The 15,741-nt window shown below is 50.6% G+C and overlaps 1 protein-coding gene across 1 annotated transcript in view; it reads right to left on the bottom strand.

Annotated features, from left to right (window-relative positions):
- Stk10 (serine/threonine kinase 10) overlaps window positions 1-15,741 on the bottom strand; it is a 120,981-nt gene that overhangs the window by 94,818 nt on the left and 10,422 nt on the right. The window contains exon 2 of the mRNA XM_023705042.1: window positions 811-975. Coding sequence (XP_023560810.1) covers window positions 811-975 — 165 coding nt within the window. The remainder of the gene's footprint in view (window positions 1-810; window positions 976-15,741) is intronic.

Here is a 15,741-nt window from a genome sequence, read left to right as displayed (position 1 = left end):
TGGGCTGGGAGTCTAGCTCTGCAGAAAGCACTTGCCTAGCACACGCGAAGCTCTGGATCCTTCCTCAGCACCTACACAGAGTCATTTTCTGTATAAAATGGGCTAACAACAAAGGGAAAACGGGATTGTAGAAGAGCCCCTTCTTTGGTGCCGCAGCCACTGTAGAGCAGATGCCAATACCACTAATAAGAGAATAGGCAGCACCTACCCAGCCTGGACGGGGGCCCAGCTCTATCCTGAGTACCTGTCAGGGAACAACTCATTTGTCCCTGCAACCTTCCAGGAGCTGGGCACTGCACTCTGCATAAGTCTTTTACAAAATGCTTCAGGCTTTGCACTATTCCAGATTTAGACCATTTCAGATTTTAAACTATTTACATGTATTTTACCAACGGAATATCCCTAGTCTGAGAATCAGAAATCCAAAATGTTCTGAAGCCTAAAAGTTTTCTGAGTACTGTTCACATTCTAGAGCAGATTTAATCCCATTATACAGATGGGGAAGCCCAGGCACTGGAAGGCTTAGAGTGGGTCTAGGATTACCCAGCTTTATAAGCAGCAACACTGGAATTCAGGGACAAACACTAGAGCTCTGGAATTCCCTCCTGCTCTGGACCACTGTCCTTATTCCCAATAGGGGGCAACTCCATGGGAAGGGAAGAGCAGGGGCCTCAGAGCCCCCACTGCACCTGTCCCTTGCCCCAGCCCTTGCCTTCAAAGAAAAGCCAAGGAAGAGCTGAAGATCATGCTTGCTCTACAGAACCAGGCCTAGGGGCTGAGAGGCTGAGGGACTGGGGGGAGTGCCCTTACCCACAGCTTCCCATCATAGTAGTAGGCTCCCAGGAGCTTCACGATGTAGGGGTGGTCACAAGTGGCCAGGATCTCAATCTCCACAATATAGTCCTCAAGTTCCTCCTCACTCTTGGTCTCGATGACTTTGGCTGCAGCCAAAGCACCCGTCTCCTTATTCTTGGCCTGAAAAGGGAAACACGAAAGTCAGCAAGGAAGGTGGGCAGGAAGCTGACCCCTGGAAGGCAGCCTCAGGAACCCTGAATGAGTGTGGAAACAGAGGCCGGATGTCCGGAGGCCTGAGACAACGCACAAGGACAGACACTGTTCCTGACCAGGGCCAGCACCATACATCGCATCCACACAGAGGAACATACACAAGAAACAGCGTTCTGTGTTTAATAATGACAACACATCCATTCTGTGAAATAAAAATATAAGACTAGGCTAGGGCCACAGATAGCAACATGGAAAGATTGCCCAATGGTTCAGCAATGATTCTAGTCACTACACAATGAAAGTGGGGCAAAACAGAAAACTGCAAAAACACGGCGGCACACACTTGCAGTGCCAACTACTTGGGAGGCTGAGACAGAAAAATTGCAAGTTAAGAGGCCAGCCAGGGCAATTTAGCAAGATCCTGTCTCAAGAAATTAACACACGAAAAAGTTAGGGATATAGCTTAATGATAGCGTGCTTGCATATGTGTTGTAGTCAGGGTTTACAAGGCAAAGAATTTAATACGGGACACATAACTTACAGGATTATTTTATAATCGTCACCTAAAGAGTTAAAGTACAAAGGAGTGCAGGAAATCTGTCCACACACTAAAGATTCAAAGAAGCCAGCTGAGGGTCTGGATCCCACAGTCATGTCCTATGTGAGTCCAGCTGAAAACCAAGAGCCCGTAACAATGCTCCTCGCTAGTCCAACTGGAGGCTGAGAGCCCATGACAATGTCTCTTGCAGGCCTGCTTCAAGGATCTGCACTGGGAAGACCCTAAGGTCAGCGGTGGAAGCTAGACAGTCCGTGCCGGTGGGATGAAGGATCTGTGCCAGCAGGCTGAGGGATCTGCACTGAAGCCAGGAAGCAACTCTCAAGGTAAGGACCAGAGCTCCCCAAAAAAGTACCACAGCCATCGTTAGAGACAATGAGGTCCCAAGCTCCTCTGATGAGAAGAGCAGTCTACATCAGGAAATCCAGCGTGACGAGCTTCTCCAGGACCTGGAACAGTGCACGAGCTTCCCCTCCCCTGGAGGAGTTGTGAAGCAATGCTTAAAAAGTAAGGACCAGAGCTCCCTCGAGGTGAGCAGCAGCCATTCTCACTGATGACAAGATCCGGAGCTCCTCCAACGATGAGAACAGCTGGGTTCACATCAGGAAAGCCAGCATGGCAAGCTCCTCCAGAAGAACCAGCAGCCCCAGGAACACCTACAGCTCCCCGACAACACCTCTTCTTCTCCAGTTCTTTTTATGCTGTTAGCAACAATCCTCAGGTAGGCCTTCCACACCCAGCAGCAGGCTGGTTCAGTTCAGCTGGGTGTTACAAGCTGCCCACCAGTTGTCAATCCACCACAGTATGCAAGCATAAAGCCCTGAGATCCATGCTCAGCACCACATACAAACCTAGGTAAAAGCAAAAGCAAAAAAGAAAACTATACTGTCACACACAGTATAGTTTCCTGTGTCTGTAAATGCATGAAAAACTACTCCAAGTCAGCGCCTGATGGCAGACCGTGGAGGGACTCTGGGATTTTTTGCCCTCTCCGTACTTCTGACAAAGTGTGAAGAGAAATGTTGGTCATTTCACACAGTAGAATGAAGAGCTGGGGTGTGGCTTGGTGCAGGCTGCTTCCCTAGCATGTACAAGGTCCTGGTTTGGATCTCAGCACTGTAAAGACATTTCTAAAAGTAGACTGAAAAAGACTTATGTAAATACCCAATTCCACTGGAATTTCTCCCTAGATGCAAGTCACCTGGGCAATACTTTTTTTTTTTTTTTTTTTTTTTTTTGTTTTTTTTTTTTGGAGACAGGCTCTCACTAAGATGCCCTGGCTCCCATTATTAAAAGCAATGAAATTCTGATGCATGCGATGAGGCAGATACACCCCAAAGGTTGTGTGTTACATGAAATAAGCCAGACACAAAGGACCAAACACTTTAGGGTTCCACTTCCTATAAAATAAATTCATAGGGACAGAATCTAGAGATGGGGGAAGGGAAGCTGAGCAGTTTCTGTTTCGTGGGCTCAGAGATGTTTGTTGGGAATGATAAGAATTGGGAACATAGATGAGGTGATGGCTACCCAACTTGTGAACAAACTTAACACCACACAATTGCACACTCATGAAAGGTGAACACGTGGAGTACGATGCATATACATCTTAGCCATATTCCAAAAAGGGAGTGTGAAACAGAAATAATAATGCAACACAAGCTGGGGGCCTGTGAATGGGAGGCAACCCCCTCCAGCTCCCTGAGGTGTCCCGTGAGCCAGGTGAATGCTGGGTGAGCACAGCCCCTCTCATCCCCCTGCCACGAGAGTCCAGAGTCAGAAAAGGGCACATTTCGTGACAACAGGACCCCTAATGGCAAGCTGCTCACATGGAGACGGAGCCTGCAGCAAATCACAGGGAAAGTAGGCTGTGCGGGGCTCTGTGGGCAGCTCAGAGCTGGTCCCCACCTCGGTGTCATCCTGAGGATCGTGCCTCTCTTGTCCTATGGGATGACTATGGACGCCGGCTCCAGCAAGCATGCTGGTGGCAGTGTTACTCCTGCCACAGTGGACAGTGACACATTCCCCACCACACGATCAGAACCCAGCGCCCAGCAACACTATTTCCCCAGCTCCAAGATAAATTAGAGAGTGGATGTGACCAGAATGGCACCAGGATTTGGGTCATCTAACTTCAAAGACTGACCACCCTCTGCTTCTGCTCAGAGTGCCACATGCTGTGCTCACTGAACAGGGAGAGAGCCACCCTCTCCCAGCCTGGGGAGTCCCAATCTAGTTGGAGAAATCCTTTGTCCTGCATGGGATAAGCGGCAAGGGTGCCTGGGATGGGAGGGGGGACCTCGGGGGAGCGCCCAACCCAACCAGGGAGCCTTCCGGAAGGAAGTGACGCATGGGGCTGACGCAAGCAGACCATTTTATGTTCATTTGCTTTTTATGTACTTGTTCTCTCCCTAGGTACATTTTATTGTTCACAGCTCTGCCAAGTCCCCAGGCTCCCATACAGAAATGACCACAGCTGCACAGGTCTATCAGGGCCCACGACGCAGAACAGAGGTCCATGCTTCCTGCACATGCTAACCCAGTCATCGTCCCCACCACCTTCTGATGCCAGCACTGTTTTATGATGTCCGATGCAGACCAGAAGACGGAGGCAAAGCCCTGGGTGGATCTCAAAGGCTGCCAGGCTGGCCCCTCATCCACACTCTTCCTCCCCTAAAGCTTTCCCAGGTCAGAGGCTCTGAAACCTACTGCACCTGACCCATGAGCCCAGGCCAGGGCAGAGGAGGTCAGGAGAGGCCAGGTCTGGTCTTGGAATGTGCCTGCTCCTGGGCTCAGTTCTGTGGGGTCCTTGCCCTTAACTGAACTCAAGAGTTGGTTCAGAGCACCTTAGAAATTTATCAGTTAAGCAACTGGGTACTCCCTTTCCTCTTCCCCCTCCCTCTCCTCCCCTCCTCCTCTCTCTCCCTTCCCCTTCCCCCTCCCTCCCTTTCCCTGTATACATTTAGATTTCTTGTAAAACTGAGTTTTTTAAATGTCTCGACCAGGGAACTGGCAAAACACCCTTTCGTTTCCATCCAGCACTCCTCTTCCCCATTCTCATCCTCCTCTCTGAGCTCAGAGAAGTGGGGCAGCTCTGCTTCTTCTCAGGAGGAAGGCTGGGGCTGAGAGGGGTGGCCACAGATGAGAAGGGTGGCCACGAAACCACTGTGACCATGCAGACCAGGCTGAGGCCAGCCCTTGGTCATTCGGTTTCCCCTCTGAGAGCCAGTGCAAAGGCTGCCTGCTACCTTGCCCTGGGATTCCTGGAAAGGGCTGTCTCCCTTAACGGTGGAGGAGGTGAGGGCTATTTTCCAGGAGCACACAAAATCACTTTGCCTGCCATGCTGAAAGGCAGCATTGGGCAAGGCCTGAGCAGGGTGCCAGTGTCAACATGAGGGAAAAAGGCTGCCTAGTGTCCTGCTCGGATTTTACAGACCCCGGAGTCTGCGATGGGCAGGGGCTGTCAGGAGAGACCATGGGCGTGAAGTGACTTGGCCAAAGTTAAATTCCTTAAAAGTCTGCTTGAAGCAACAATCCAGCCCTGTGAGGCCACAGGGCTGTAACAGTGTGGATGATTAAAGCAGCAGGCAGACTCATAGAGAGTCACAGAATTTGTCTCAAGACACACGGCAATAGGGGGATAAAGGTAGAACACACACACACACACACATACACACACACACACACACACACACACACACACACGAGGATCCTGGATCCTGAGCTCCAAATCATGTCCCAAAGGCCTTCCTTGGTCTGGGCCCAGGGTTCCCTATTCCATCTCCCTCTGCAAAAGGTAAAGGCCGGCCATATCCAATAGCAACAGTTCACACTAGGGACGAGTGCTGAGACTGCCAGATTTTAATCCACCCTCGAGCCATTAAGGCTGGCATTGCTTGTGGTGCACATTTCCCAGACAGGCGGACTCAGGTCTAGAGAGGCACTGGGAGCCACACAGGACTGTGCGCTATGGTGGTGCCCTGACTCCTCTCAGTCTAGAGTTCTCTTTACCACACTGTGCCACCGGGAAACAGCCTGCTTTCTATTTATTCACTCACTCACCCACTCACATGATCATTAGTTAGTGAGCCCAAATTCGTGTGAGATACTTCTAATGAACAAGTCCTAGGATGGTGATGGCAAACCTTTTACAGCATCCAGTGATAACAGCTCTAGGTTTGCCACCACTGTCCAACAGGAATTTGCTGCAGAAATCATGTTGTTCCACCCCTCATAACATAATCCACTCTTCCTTCCTTGACTTTTCTTCAGCATAGCCAGTTTAGTCTTCTTTCCAATCCCTAAAATGCAACAAAGTTGAACTAACTCCCTGCCACTAACTAGAAATGAGTGGGTGATTCCTCTGGGCCAATGAGAACCTTGCATTTTCTCTAGCCACAGTGATTGGCCCAAGACCAGGCATGTGAACCAATGAATTTTATGCAACCTAAGACCAACTACTAAGACAGTTGTAATTGCTTACAACTCTCTTCTGTGACTACAGCCTATGGCCACTATGGCCCCAGAGGGAACCTAAAAATGAAATTGAGCCCCATACCTTAGAGGTGAGAAATGACACTGCTTGGTTCCCTCAATTATTTTTTATATCTCTCTATACATCATCAGTCCCATTTTTATTTCCTTTCTCTGGTTTTTTTGAGAGAAGTCTCACTACGTAGTTCAGGCTGGCCTAAATTCGCAGCAATCCTCCTGACAGCCTCCAGAGTGCTGGGATTACAGGTATGTGCCTCCACACCCAGTTCCATTTTATCTGTAAGAAAAATGATGAGCAGATACAGTGGCACCTGACTGTATGTTCCAGCTGTTTGGGAGGCTGAGAAAGAAGAATCACTTGAACACAGGATTGGGGCCAACCTGGACAACCCAGCAAGACCCTGCCTGATAAAAAGGCGGTGGGCAATGACATGCTCAGAGAGGTGAAGCTCATTTGCCCAAGGTCATGGAGCAGTTAAATAATGGGACTAGGCATTGAATTTCAGCCAGTGTGGTTTCAAAGTCTTTAGACTTCACTGCTTTGCCAGAGGTGGCTATAAATACTAAAACACACTGCTCGGGCCTCAGTTTCCCCTCTGTTGGGGGGCAGTGATCACACCAGGCTGTGTTGTGATCTTAGGGTGTGGGCAGTCCTGGAAAGCAAAGAGTGCCTGCACAGATGGTGTGTATGTGGGATGGAGTGGGCAAGGAGTCACACACAGAACAAGTGGCTGGCTGTGGGCTCTGATGTCCTCTTTCCCACCAGTCAAGGCCAGGCTAGGGTCCAGCCATGGGTGAGGGGGTTCCCTGCCCGGCCCTCTGCTGCCGACCAACAGTGACTAACGCCTCAGCCCACACCCTGGAGAAAGGACACACAGTGGCCACTTGTGTTTTCGGGCTGAGACACCTCTGTGGGAACAATCCACCCCTGTGCCAGCGAGGGCCGAGCCTACAGGAGGTGGAGCACCACCAGGGGGCCCGGACAGCATCCAGGGGCTTCCTGAGAGACAGTTGTCCTCCTTTCCTAGATGCCAGCTGCTCCTGGCTCAGCACGCACTCCATAAAGGCAGCCGATCAAAGAGCTGGCTGGCACAGCTGCTGGCTCAGGGGTGGGCATGGGATCCCAGGTAGTCCACAAAGGCCAGACCTGAGTGTGTACTGGTTTGCTGTTTATTTTTATTATTATTAATTACTATCATTTGTAGAGCTTCGCTGCAGTTATCAGGGAAGCAGCTCTTCCTTACTCTGCAGCGGCTAACCCAGGAGAGCGGAAGGGTGCAGTCGTCCCCCTTCCCATGCCCTCACAGAGCCTGGCCGAGCCTGAGGCCAGGACGGGAGAAGCAGGCCCACTGAGAGGAGGGCGGGGTGCTGCTGAGTCCGTGGAGCGCCTGGGGCCAGCTGCTCTGGGAGCCTCTCCTGGGACGATTCAGTTAGGTGAAGCAGTTAGTTCCCTCTGGAGTCCTTGGCCGAGGAAGAGGAAATGAGTTCCCTATCTCTGGGGGATTCCACAGACAGCAAACATCTAGGAAAGTGTCTCACTATGAAATACACAACGTACAAGTGCCACCTTCATTCTAAACCTACTGTGACCAAAAATTAAAATGTGACTGACAGGCCACAGGCCACAGGCCACAAGAGTTACAGCCAAAAGAATCCTCCTCCAAAAAAGCACAAGGGTCATTTCACACATATTCAAACAGCAAATACAAGCAATAATGTCAACACCAATGCTGGTGACAAAGTACTAAAGTGTAAAGTGGGTGTCCTCACTACTGACAAGAAGATAAATTATTCCAGTCCTTTAAAGATAAACAATTGGCAATAAATTTTAATAGCCTTCAAATACTTTTTACACCTATTACTCCACATTCCTGAGAACTGAAGGCCAAGAAAAAGTTCAAAAAAGGCCACCAAAGAAATGGACAAGGATTATGTTCACAATAGTCCGTAATAATGGAAAAAGGTAAAAAACAAACAAACAAAAAACCAAATGATTAATAGTAAGACAACGGTTAAATTAACTTCATGGGATACTAAGCAACCTTTTAAAATGATAAAAACAAAATAATACAGTAATAAGAGAAAAGTGTTTCAGCCATAATAGCAAGCAATAAAGCAGGATAATAAAATTACAGCTGAATTATACCTTTGGGAAACACATACGCCTGCGGACGGACATGAGGTGCTCGCAGCATAACAAAGCTGTGCCCCTGCCAAGGGTCATTTCTATCCAGTGACAGCTAGCCGTGAAGCCACAAGGGTCCCAGTGAGGATGGTGGGCTGGTGCAAAGCAGCCTCCTGCCTGCGACACACCCAGCGCCCTCTCCCGCCCCAGTGCTTCCAGAGGCGGCAGCTGTGTCCTCTCTGGAACCCACCTGAGCCCAGAACACCAGCCTCGTGTGGCTGCAATGTTAACAGGAATGAAAAGAAGTTCCTCAGTCACATCAGCTGCCTTTCAAGTGCTTAACAGCCACATGTGGCTACCACAGTGGATATTTTCACCACAGAGGTGGGGGACCTCCTCAAACGCACTCCACTGTCCCAGCCCCAGCCCAGAAACATGCATGTCTTTTCCTAGAAAGAAAAAAAGGTCTGAGCACAGAATGAGGAGCAGAACCCCATGGGCGGATGGGAAGGGGCTGGACCTGCTGGTGAGGTCGCCTAGCAACGCGGCTGGGCCGCTGGGCACACAGGAAGGCTCCCAGCTGACCTGCCAGATGAAAAGCCGTCACAGCCAAAGAAGGGAGCAGTCAGGGCTCAAGGTTTCCATTTTCCCCAAGCTCTTGATGCTGGACAGCTATGGCAGGCCTGTGTCAAATAGGGTTCAGGTCACTGGAACCAAAGAGGGCCTGGTTTGGTCCCCGTCAGACACATGAAATCTCTCTGCATGTTGCTGACCACTGCTAGTTGCAAGAAAGGCTTCGATTCTATGGAGCAGAGGAAATCTGGCTCCACAGGCAACCAGAGTCACAGCAGGACTGGCTCCATTCAGGGGGAAGGACCCGACGGGAAGTCTAGGAGGGTGGTCTGAGGGCAGCAGGCCTAGCAGGCAGTGGGCACCAAGGGGACTTGGGGTCTGAGTACACCAAGGTCCGGCCAATAGGCACAAGTCAGCCCAGGAGTGGAGCTGTACATAACAGCCTGCACTTCTGGAATCCTGAGACCTTGGGCAGCAGGACGACAAGGCCCTGTCACAGCCTCCTATGGTCTCCTGGGGCAAGACAAGGAGCACCTTGCGCTTATCCAGTATAGGCCCACAAGGCAGGTGAGCTTCCACTTCCTTTTGTGGAGAAGAAAAGGGGCTCAGCCAGAGAACAGATGTATCCCAGGTTTCACAGCTAGCAAGCAGCTGTCGGGACTCAAACTCAAATCCCACTCTCTGCCCATGCTCTATGCCTTTATGGCTCAACACCTCCAGGGCTCTCCACCCAATGGCTCTGGGCACTGTCATCTACCCATCTTCCTCCGCCACCTCTAACCAAATCTTCGGGTGAGCCTCAGTGTACCCTGTGCGGACAAATTAAAGCTGAGGTCCTGGCCAGCACCCGCTACCCTTCTGTAGAGGGACTGCCGCTGCCTGGCACTCAGCCCTGCCCAGCAGCTCACCCACTCTTCACCTGCCTTCATGGTGCTTCCTCTGCCTTGATTGTGTGTTCACCACTCCACAGGGTAACCCATCCACAGCCTGCTCCATGAAATCTGCCCAGAACCCCACTCAACCTGCAATGAGTCCTTCTTTGCTCCCTGCTAGGGCTTTCAGCACAGACTGGTGCCATGGTCAGGTGTGTGTCACTGAATCTCTGACCTGGCTGGAAGCTGTCAACAGTTAAAGCGCACATCTCACTCTCCTCAGTCTACAGCCCACGGGCATAGACTAGCCAGGGGGTAGATGGGAAAATGGGAGGAGAGTGGAGGAGAAGGTAGAAAATGGAGCAGAAGGCAGAGATATGCAGACGGGGGGTGGGGGGTGGAGAGATGAATGGATGGGAGGACAGGCAGTGGGAGGATGGGTGCACACAGGAGGATGGGAGCAGACAGGAGGTTAAATAGGCAGATAGATGGATGAAGGGATAGGTGGGTGAGTGTGAGAATGGATAGGCTGATAGGCAGAAAGATGAGTGGGTAGATGGGGAGACAAACACAGAGATGGGTGGATGGATGGGAAAAGGAATAAGTGAGTTGGTGGAGCGATACCACAGATGGCTGGAAGCCCAGGGTGGAGAGCAGGGCAGATGAATGGGAGGGTAGATAGGTGCGTGGATGGATGAACGGATGCATGGGTAGATGACTGGGAAGGTGGGTGGATGGATGAATGGGATGGATGGATGGATGGATGGATGGATGGATGGGAGGGTGGGTAGAAGGGCAAGCCAGTGAGCACAAGGATGAAAAGGTAAATGGATTACTAGATGAACATAAGAAGGATAATAAAATGCTATGGAGCCTGGGACTTAGCTCAGTGGTAGCTTAGCTTAGTAAGCACGAGTCTCCAGCTTTGGTCCTGAGCACCAAAAAAGGAAGAGAAAAAGAAACATGCTATGAGAGTAGAGAATGACCAGGTCATCTTCCTTTTCTCCCAGAATGCATCTCTCCATCCCTTGGCCCCAACATAATGGAAACAGCACAGACCCTTGCTTCAAGTTCCAGGTTCAGCGCTTACCAGCTAAGTGGGCTTGGAGAAGCCAAGACACTGGGTTTCTGCTTCCAGACACAAAGGAGGGCGATTCCAGACACAAATGGTACATGAGAAAATCTGCAAACCACCACAAGTTAGTCAGCTCACTACTGTTTCTACTCTTGCTGAGGACTGTGTATTCTTTGTTAGTGAAAGCTTACGACCATGCTTGTATTTTTCACCAATATATCTATTACTTTGTCTGGTCATAGGATATCTACTCAGTAAGTATTTTAAAATCATGGATGGGGCCAGCCAGATAGCTCAGCAGATAAAGTGCCTACTTAGACAGAGTGCAGTGGCCAGGGTTTGATCCCCAGTGTACTGTGCCAGCCCCGCCCCTGGGGCATGCTGAGACAGCAATTGAGACTGGGTATGGTGGCACATGCCTGTAATCCCAGCACTTGGGAGGCTAAAAACAGGAGGATCACTACAAGTTTGATCTATGTAGTAAGACCCTGCAGACCCTGCACCAAATACATAAAAAATCAAATCAAATCAAATCATAGACAGCAGCAGCACTTGCAGCATGCATGCCACAGCAGTCCCAGGTACTTGGGGGTTGCGTAGGAAAATGGCCTGAGCCCAGGAGCTCAAGAACAGCCTAGATAACATGGCCTCCAAAATAATAAAAAAAAAAATCATGGATGAGAGGATGGTGGGTAGATGGAGGAGTGCTTAAATGGGTGAATGATGGATGGATGGGTGTTCATGCCTCCCTGCAAACAGAGAGAGGGGAAGACATGCACACGGGAGAAGAAAACAGTACAAGTCCATTTGTTCTCAACATGGTTAGATTTCTGTACCTCTAACTGTCCTCCAATTTGGGATGATGGCACCTCCTGATCTCGGCAAAGCCAAGGCCTGCGACTGGGCCAGGAGGCACACAGTTAACGTGTTCTGCCAAGGAGAGAAACCACTTCCCGATTCATAACTGCTGCGCCAAGTTTCAGCTCAACGACAAATGAGGCGGCCAAGTTTCAGAACAAGTGACACTTAAGCATGGCAAAGATTACACAGCACAAAGGCGGAACAGTGACAGGGCTTCCACAGACGGCATTTAATACTCTCCGTCTCAGGAGAAGTGTGGTGAGCCATCCTGGCTCAGCCAGCCAATGTTAAGCCTCTAAAGTCTTCCTGGGCCAGCAAAGAAAAATCTAAAACCCAAACGGGAATGGCCCCAAAGATACTGAGTGACCTTGGCTACAAACCCGTGCAACTTGTCCAACTTGGCCAGGCCTGTGGGAGCTGCCTTCAGATCTCAGCTTTTCAAAAGTGGTGGGGAATCCAACTCCAAGATGTCACAGATAAAGGAGGTAGGGAAGGTGATCGTGGGCTCAGCCTCCCTGGGGGTGCTCCTCCTGCCCTTCCCAGAAGGGAATTGGATCCAGTACTGAGTTATAGGGAGAGGGGAGTCTGGGGCCAAGAACAAAGAAGAGGGAGAAAAGAAGGAAGCACCTCGATGCAGGGTGGCTGTGCCCCACCCCTGCACACTGAAGGCACCTTATATAACATTTCACTCAATCCTCACCACAACTTGGGGGTGCGCCCTTTGATCCACCCTGTTTTCCAGACAGTCTCAGGCCCTGAGAGGTTAAAGTGACCCTGTTTTTTCAATCAACAGAGCTTTCCATGCAGTTTTTTATTCTAAAAATGCCTGCTCATGAAGGAGAATCTTAATTTTTAAAAATCTTTTATTTATTTATTTGGTACAGGGTCTCGCTATGCAGCTTAGACTTGTAGTAATCCTCCTGTCTCAGCCTCCCCAGCGCTGGGATTATAGGTGTGTGCCACCATGCCTGTTTTCGGTGGTTGCTTGGTGCACCTGGGGTTCTGGGGCAAGCATGGCATGCAGTATTGGGCATCAAAACCAGGTCCTTGTGCGTGTCAGGCAGGTGCTTAGACTGCTGAGCTATCTCCCCAGCCCAATGAAGAAGAATCTTAAAAAAAGAACATACTAGAAGAAAAAAAATAAACACAAAACCACCCAGCACCCCAGAGATAATGGTGCTCTGCATTCTGCAGGCCCTCTTTTCTTGTTGTGGATGGACCTGGATTTGTGTGGCAATCCCAGCTCCCGCACTTCCTAGCTGTGGGACCCCAGGAGAGTTAAATGACTCCTGTGTCCCTCACTTTCCACCTTTACAGGATGAAGATGCCAACATTACTGCCTGGGGGGTCCTGGGATCACCAACGAGTCACCACATGACAGGTGCTTAGAACCAGCTGGGCCCACAACAAGAACCAAGTAAACATTTGTTCATTATTGTCTATGCACAAATACAGCCTTCTAAGCTTTATAAAAAGAGGATTAAACAGTAGACACTAGTCATTTTCATTTTCTTTTTCATTGACACACCGTGATTGTGTACAGTGTGGTTATTTTAATACATGTCCAGTGTAGAGTGTGAGATGGCCACAGCAGGATACTTAGTGTATTTTTTTGTTGGGAACGCTCAAAATCCTTCCAGCTACTTAGAGGATTTTTTTTTTTTTTTTGGGGGGGGAGCTGGCTCAGGCTGCCTTAAGGGCAGGTCTGGTAAGGCATGTAGAGCTGGGGATAGAATTGTGGTCCCCTACGCCTGACTCCATTTGCCCAAGCAGGCACTTAAACAACTGAGCTGACCCACAGGCCCCCGCTTCCAGCTACTTTGAAATATGCAATTAGCTGTTGTCAATCACAGGAAGGGGGGGCCTGGCCCTAGCTCAGTCCTTTAAGTGGCTGCTTCCACAAAGCTGTCAGCCTCAGGTTCCTGGAGTTCGAACCTCACAACTCTCCCGCTGGCCAAAAGTGCCCTGAAGGCATTCGAGGACTGAAAAAAAAAAAAAAAAAAACCCTTATCACAGGAAGGCTACTGTACTGTGCGGCATTAGGAGTCGCTCCTACCAAGGGCATCCTTCACCCACCCCCTAAGCCCCTCCAAGCCTCTGGGAGCTGCCTCTCTATGTCTGTGACATCCACAGGCACGGGACAGTTCCACAGGCACGGGACAGTTCCACGGGCATAGAAATCTCAAATGGCTCTTAGGATCTCAAAACACTCTGCCCCCTTATCCTGAGCAGCCCCACACTGCTCCATCAACAGCGAGACCTCCTGAATATGGCCAACTCCCTATCAACAGCTACTCTACTCTGGTCACATGGTAAGGGCTTCACCACAACAACCTAAGGAGTGGCCGACAAGCTACCACCCGCTCCAAATAGTGTAGTCTTGTTAACTCTAGATGTAGTTCATGCCCTGGCTACATTTCATTGGGTACCCGCCTCCTCAGATCATAAGTATAAAGATGCCTGATGTCCCTCTGGGGGGAACTAACTACCCTAGGTTGTTTTTTTGTTTTTTGTTTTTTTTTTTTGCAGAACTAGGGATTGAACTCAGGCCCTTGTGCTTGCCTGGGAAGCACTTATTCCACTGAGCCATCTCCCTGGCCCCTACCCTAGTTTGAAGACAAGGAAAGCTAGGCTCAGGAAGAGGCTATGCCTTGCCCAGGGTCACACAGCAAGGCCAAAGGCTGGGCTGGGAACCTGTGGTATGAACACCACAGGCGGCCTGAGGGATCCACAGGCACTCAGGTGCTCAGGACTGGGACGGAGGTCGTCACCAAGGTTAGAGCTTCAGGCTACTCACTGATGGTGGCACCCTGTCCACCCCTCCTCAGCCTGGAGATGGGGTTCCTGTCTCCTTAAAGGGGGGCGGGGGAGGGACTCTGAGGAAGAAGCCTTCAGAATGTACTCTAGGCTTCCAGACACAGCGCCAGTGCCCTTTGAGACACACAGCAAGCTGGAAGACTTCAGCTGCACAGCACACAGGGTCACGGCCTCGGGGAGACCCTGCCAGCTTCAAAAGCAGTAATGCTTCTGCAGGCCAAGCATGGGCCTGGGCTCCTAGTCAAGGCAGCCTGGAGCTTTCCAGGAAGGAGGACGGGCATGCAGTCCCAGCCTTGGCTTCTCCCTCCTGGGCAAGCCTCCTGATCTTCTGGCCCCCAGGGAGACCTTGCTACCTGTGAGGACTTGGGCAGGGCCAGCACAGAGCTGAGACCTCACAGCAGCCCTGCCAACTCTCTGGCTTGACTCAGTGCACTCCTCAAGGCTGGGCAGATGCAAGCCATCACCCAGGGGGATCACCCCAGTGGCCGCAGCACACGGGAGCCAGGTGATGCAGGCCTCAGGGAGTCTGCTCATCAACCTCCTGGAACCTGAGATCAGCCAAAGTGAACCAGCAGTGCCAGTGATGTCACAACAGCAGCAGCACACTCACTTCCTCCTCTGAGCGAGGCAGAGCCTTAAGGGCTGGTCATATGGCTCAGTCCCCACACTCTGAGAAAAGTACTCATTTCTTTTCTTTCTTTTTGAGACAGCATCTTACTACATAGTTCATCCTGTACTTGAACCTTAAACCCACTATACAGTCCAGGCTGGCCTCAAACTTGTAGCAATCCTCCTGCCTCAGCCTCCTGAGTACTGGGATTATGGCATGTGCCACCCTGCCCAGCAAGGTGCTGGGGACACACATATAGGGAATATTCACAATCCTCACCAGCTATGTACCTATCTATCTATCTACCTACCTATCTATGTATATCAGGCTCTTCAGAATCTACAGGTTCTCACTGCACAGATCGGACTCAGTGATTCTCCTGTTTTCAGCCTCCCAAGCGCTGGCATTACAGGCGCGTGCCACCACACCCAGTCTCAGGACAGGGCTGGCACAGCATGCTGGGGATCAAACCTAGTCCCCGGCTGAGCTTCTGGCCGGCCCCACCAGCTATCTTGAAATCTGCAACTAAACTGTTTTCAGCTAGAGCTGCCCTGTTGTGCTCAGGACAGGAGCCATTATGCCTCTGGTCCAACTGCACTCTGCCCGTTGCCCTCTTCAGCCCTCAGGGCCTTTACCCCCAAGACAGAAAATAAACAAGGAGCTGCACAAGGCAATTTTAGGTTGGGACAAGAGCTCCTAAGAAGACCACCAGGGAGCTGTCACTGTGGTGGGAGAAGGGAGGGGACATGC

Source organism: Octodon degus, unplaced genomic scaffold (assembly GCF_000260255.1).
Source record: "Octodon degus isolate 3935 unplaced genomic scaffold, OctDeg1.0 scaffold00212, whole genome shotgun sequence".
In the NCBI taxonomy this organism is placed as follows: domain Eukaryota; kingdom Metazoa; phylum Chordata; class Mammalia; order Rodentia; family Octodontidae; genus Octodon; species Octodon degus.
This window is presented reverse-complemented; position numbering and strand designations above follow the sequence as displayed.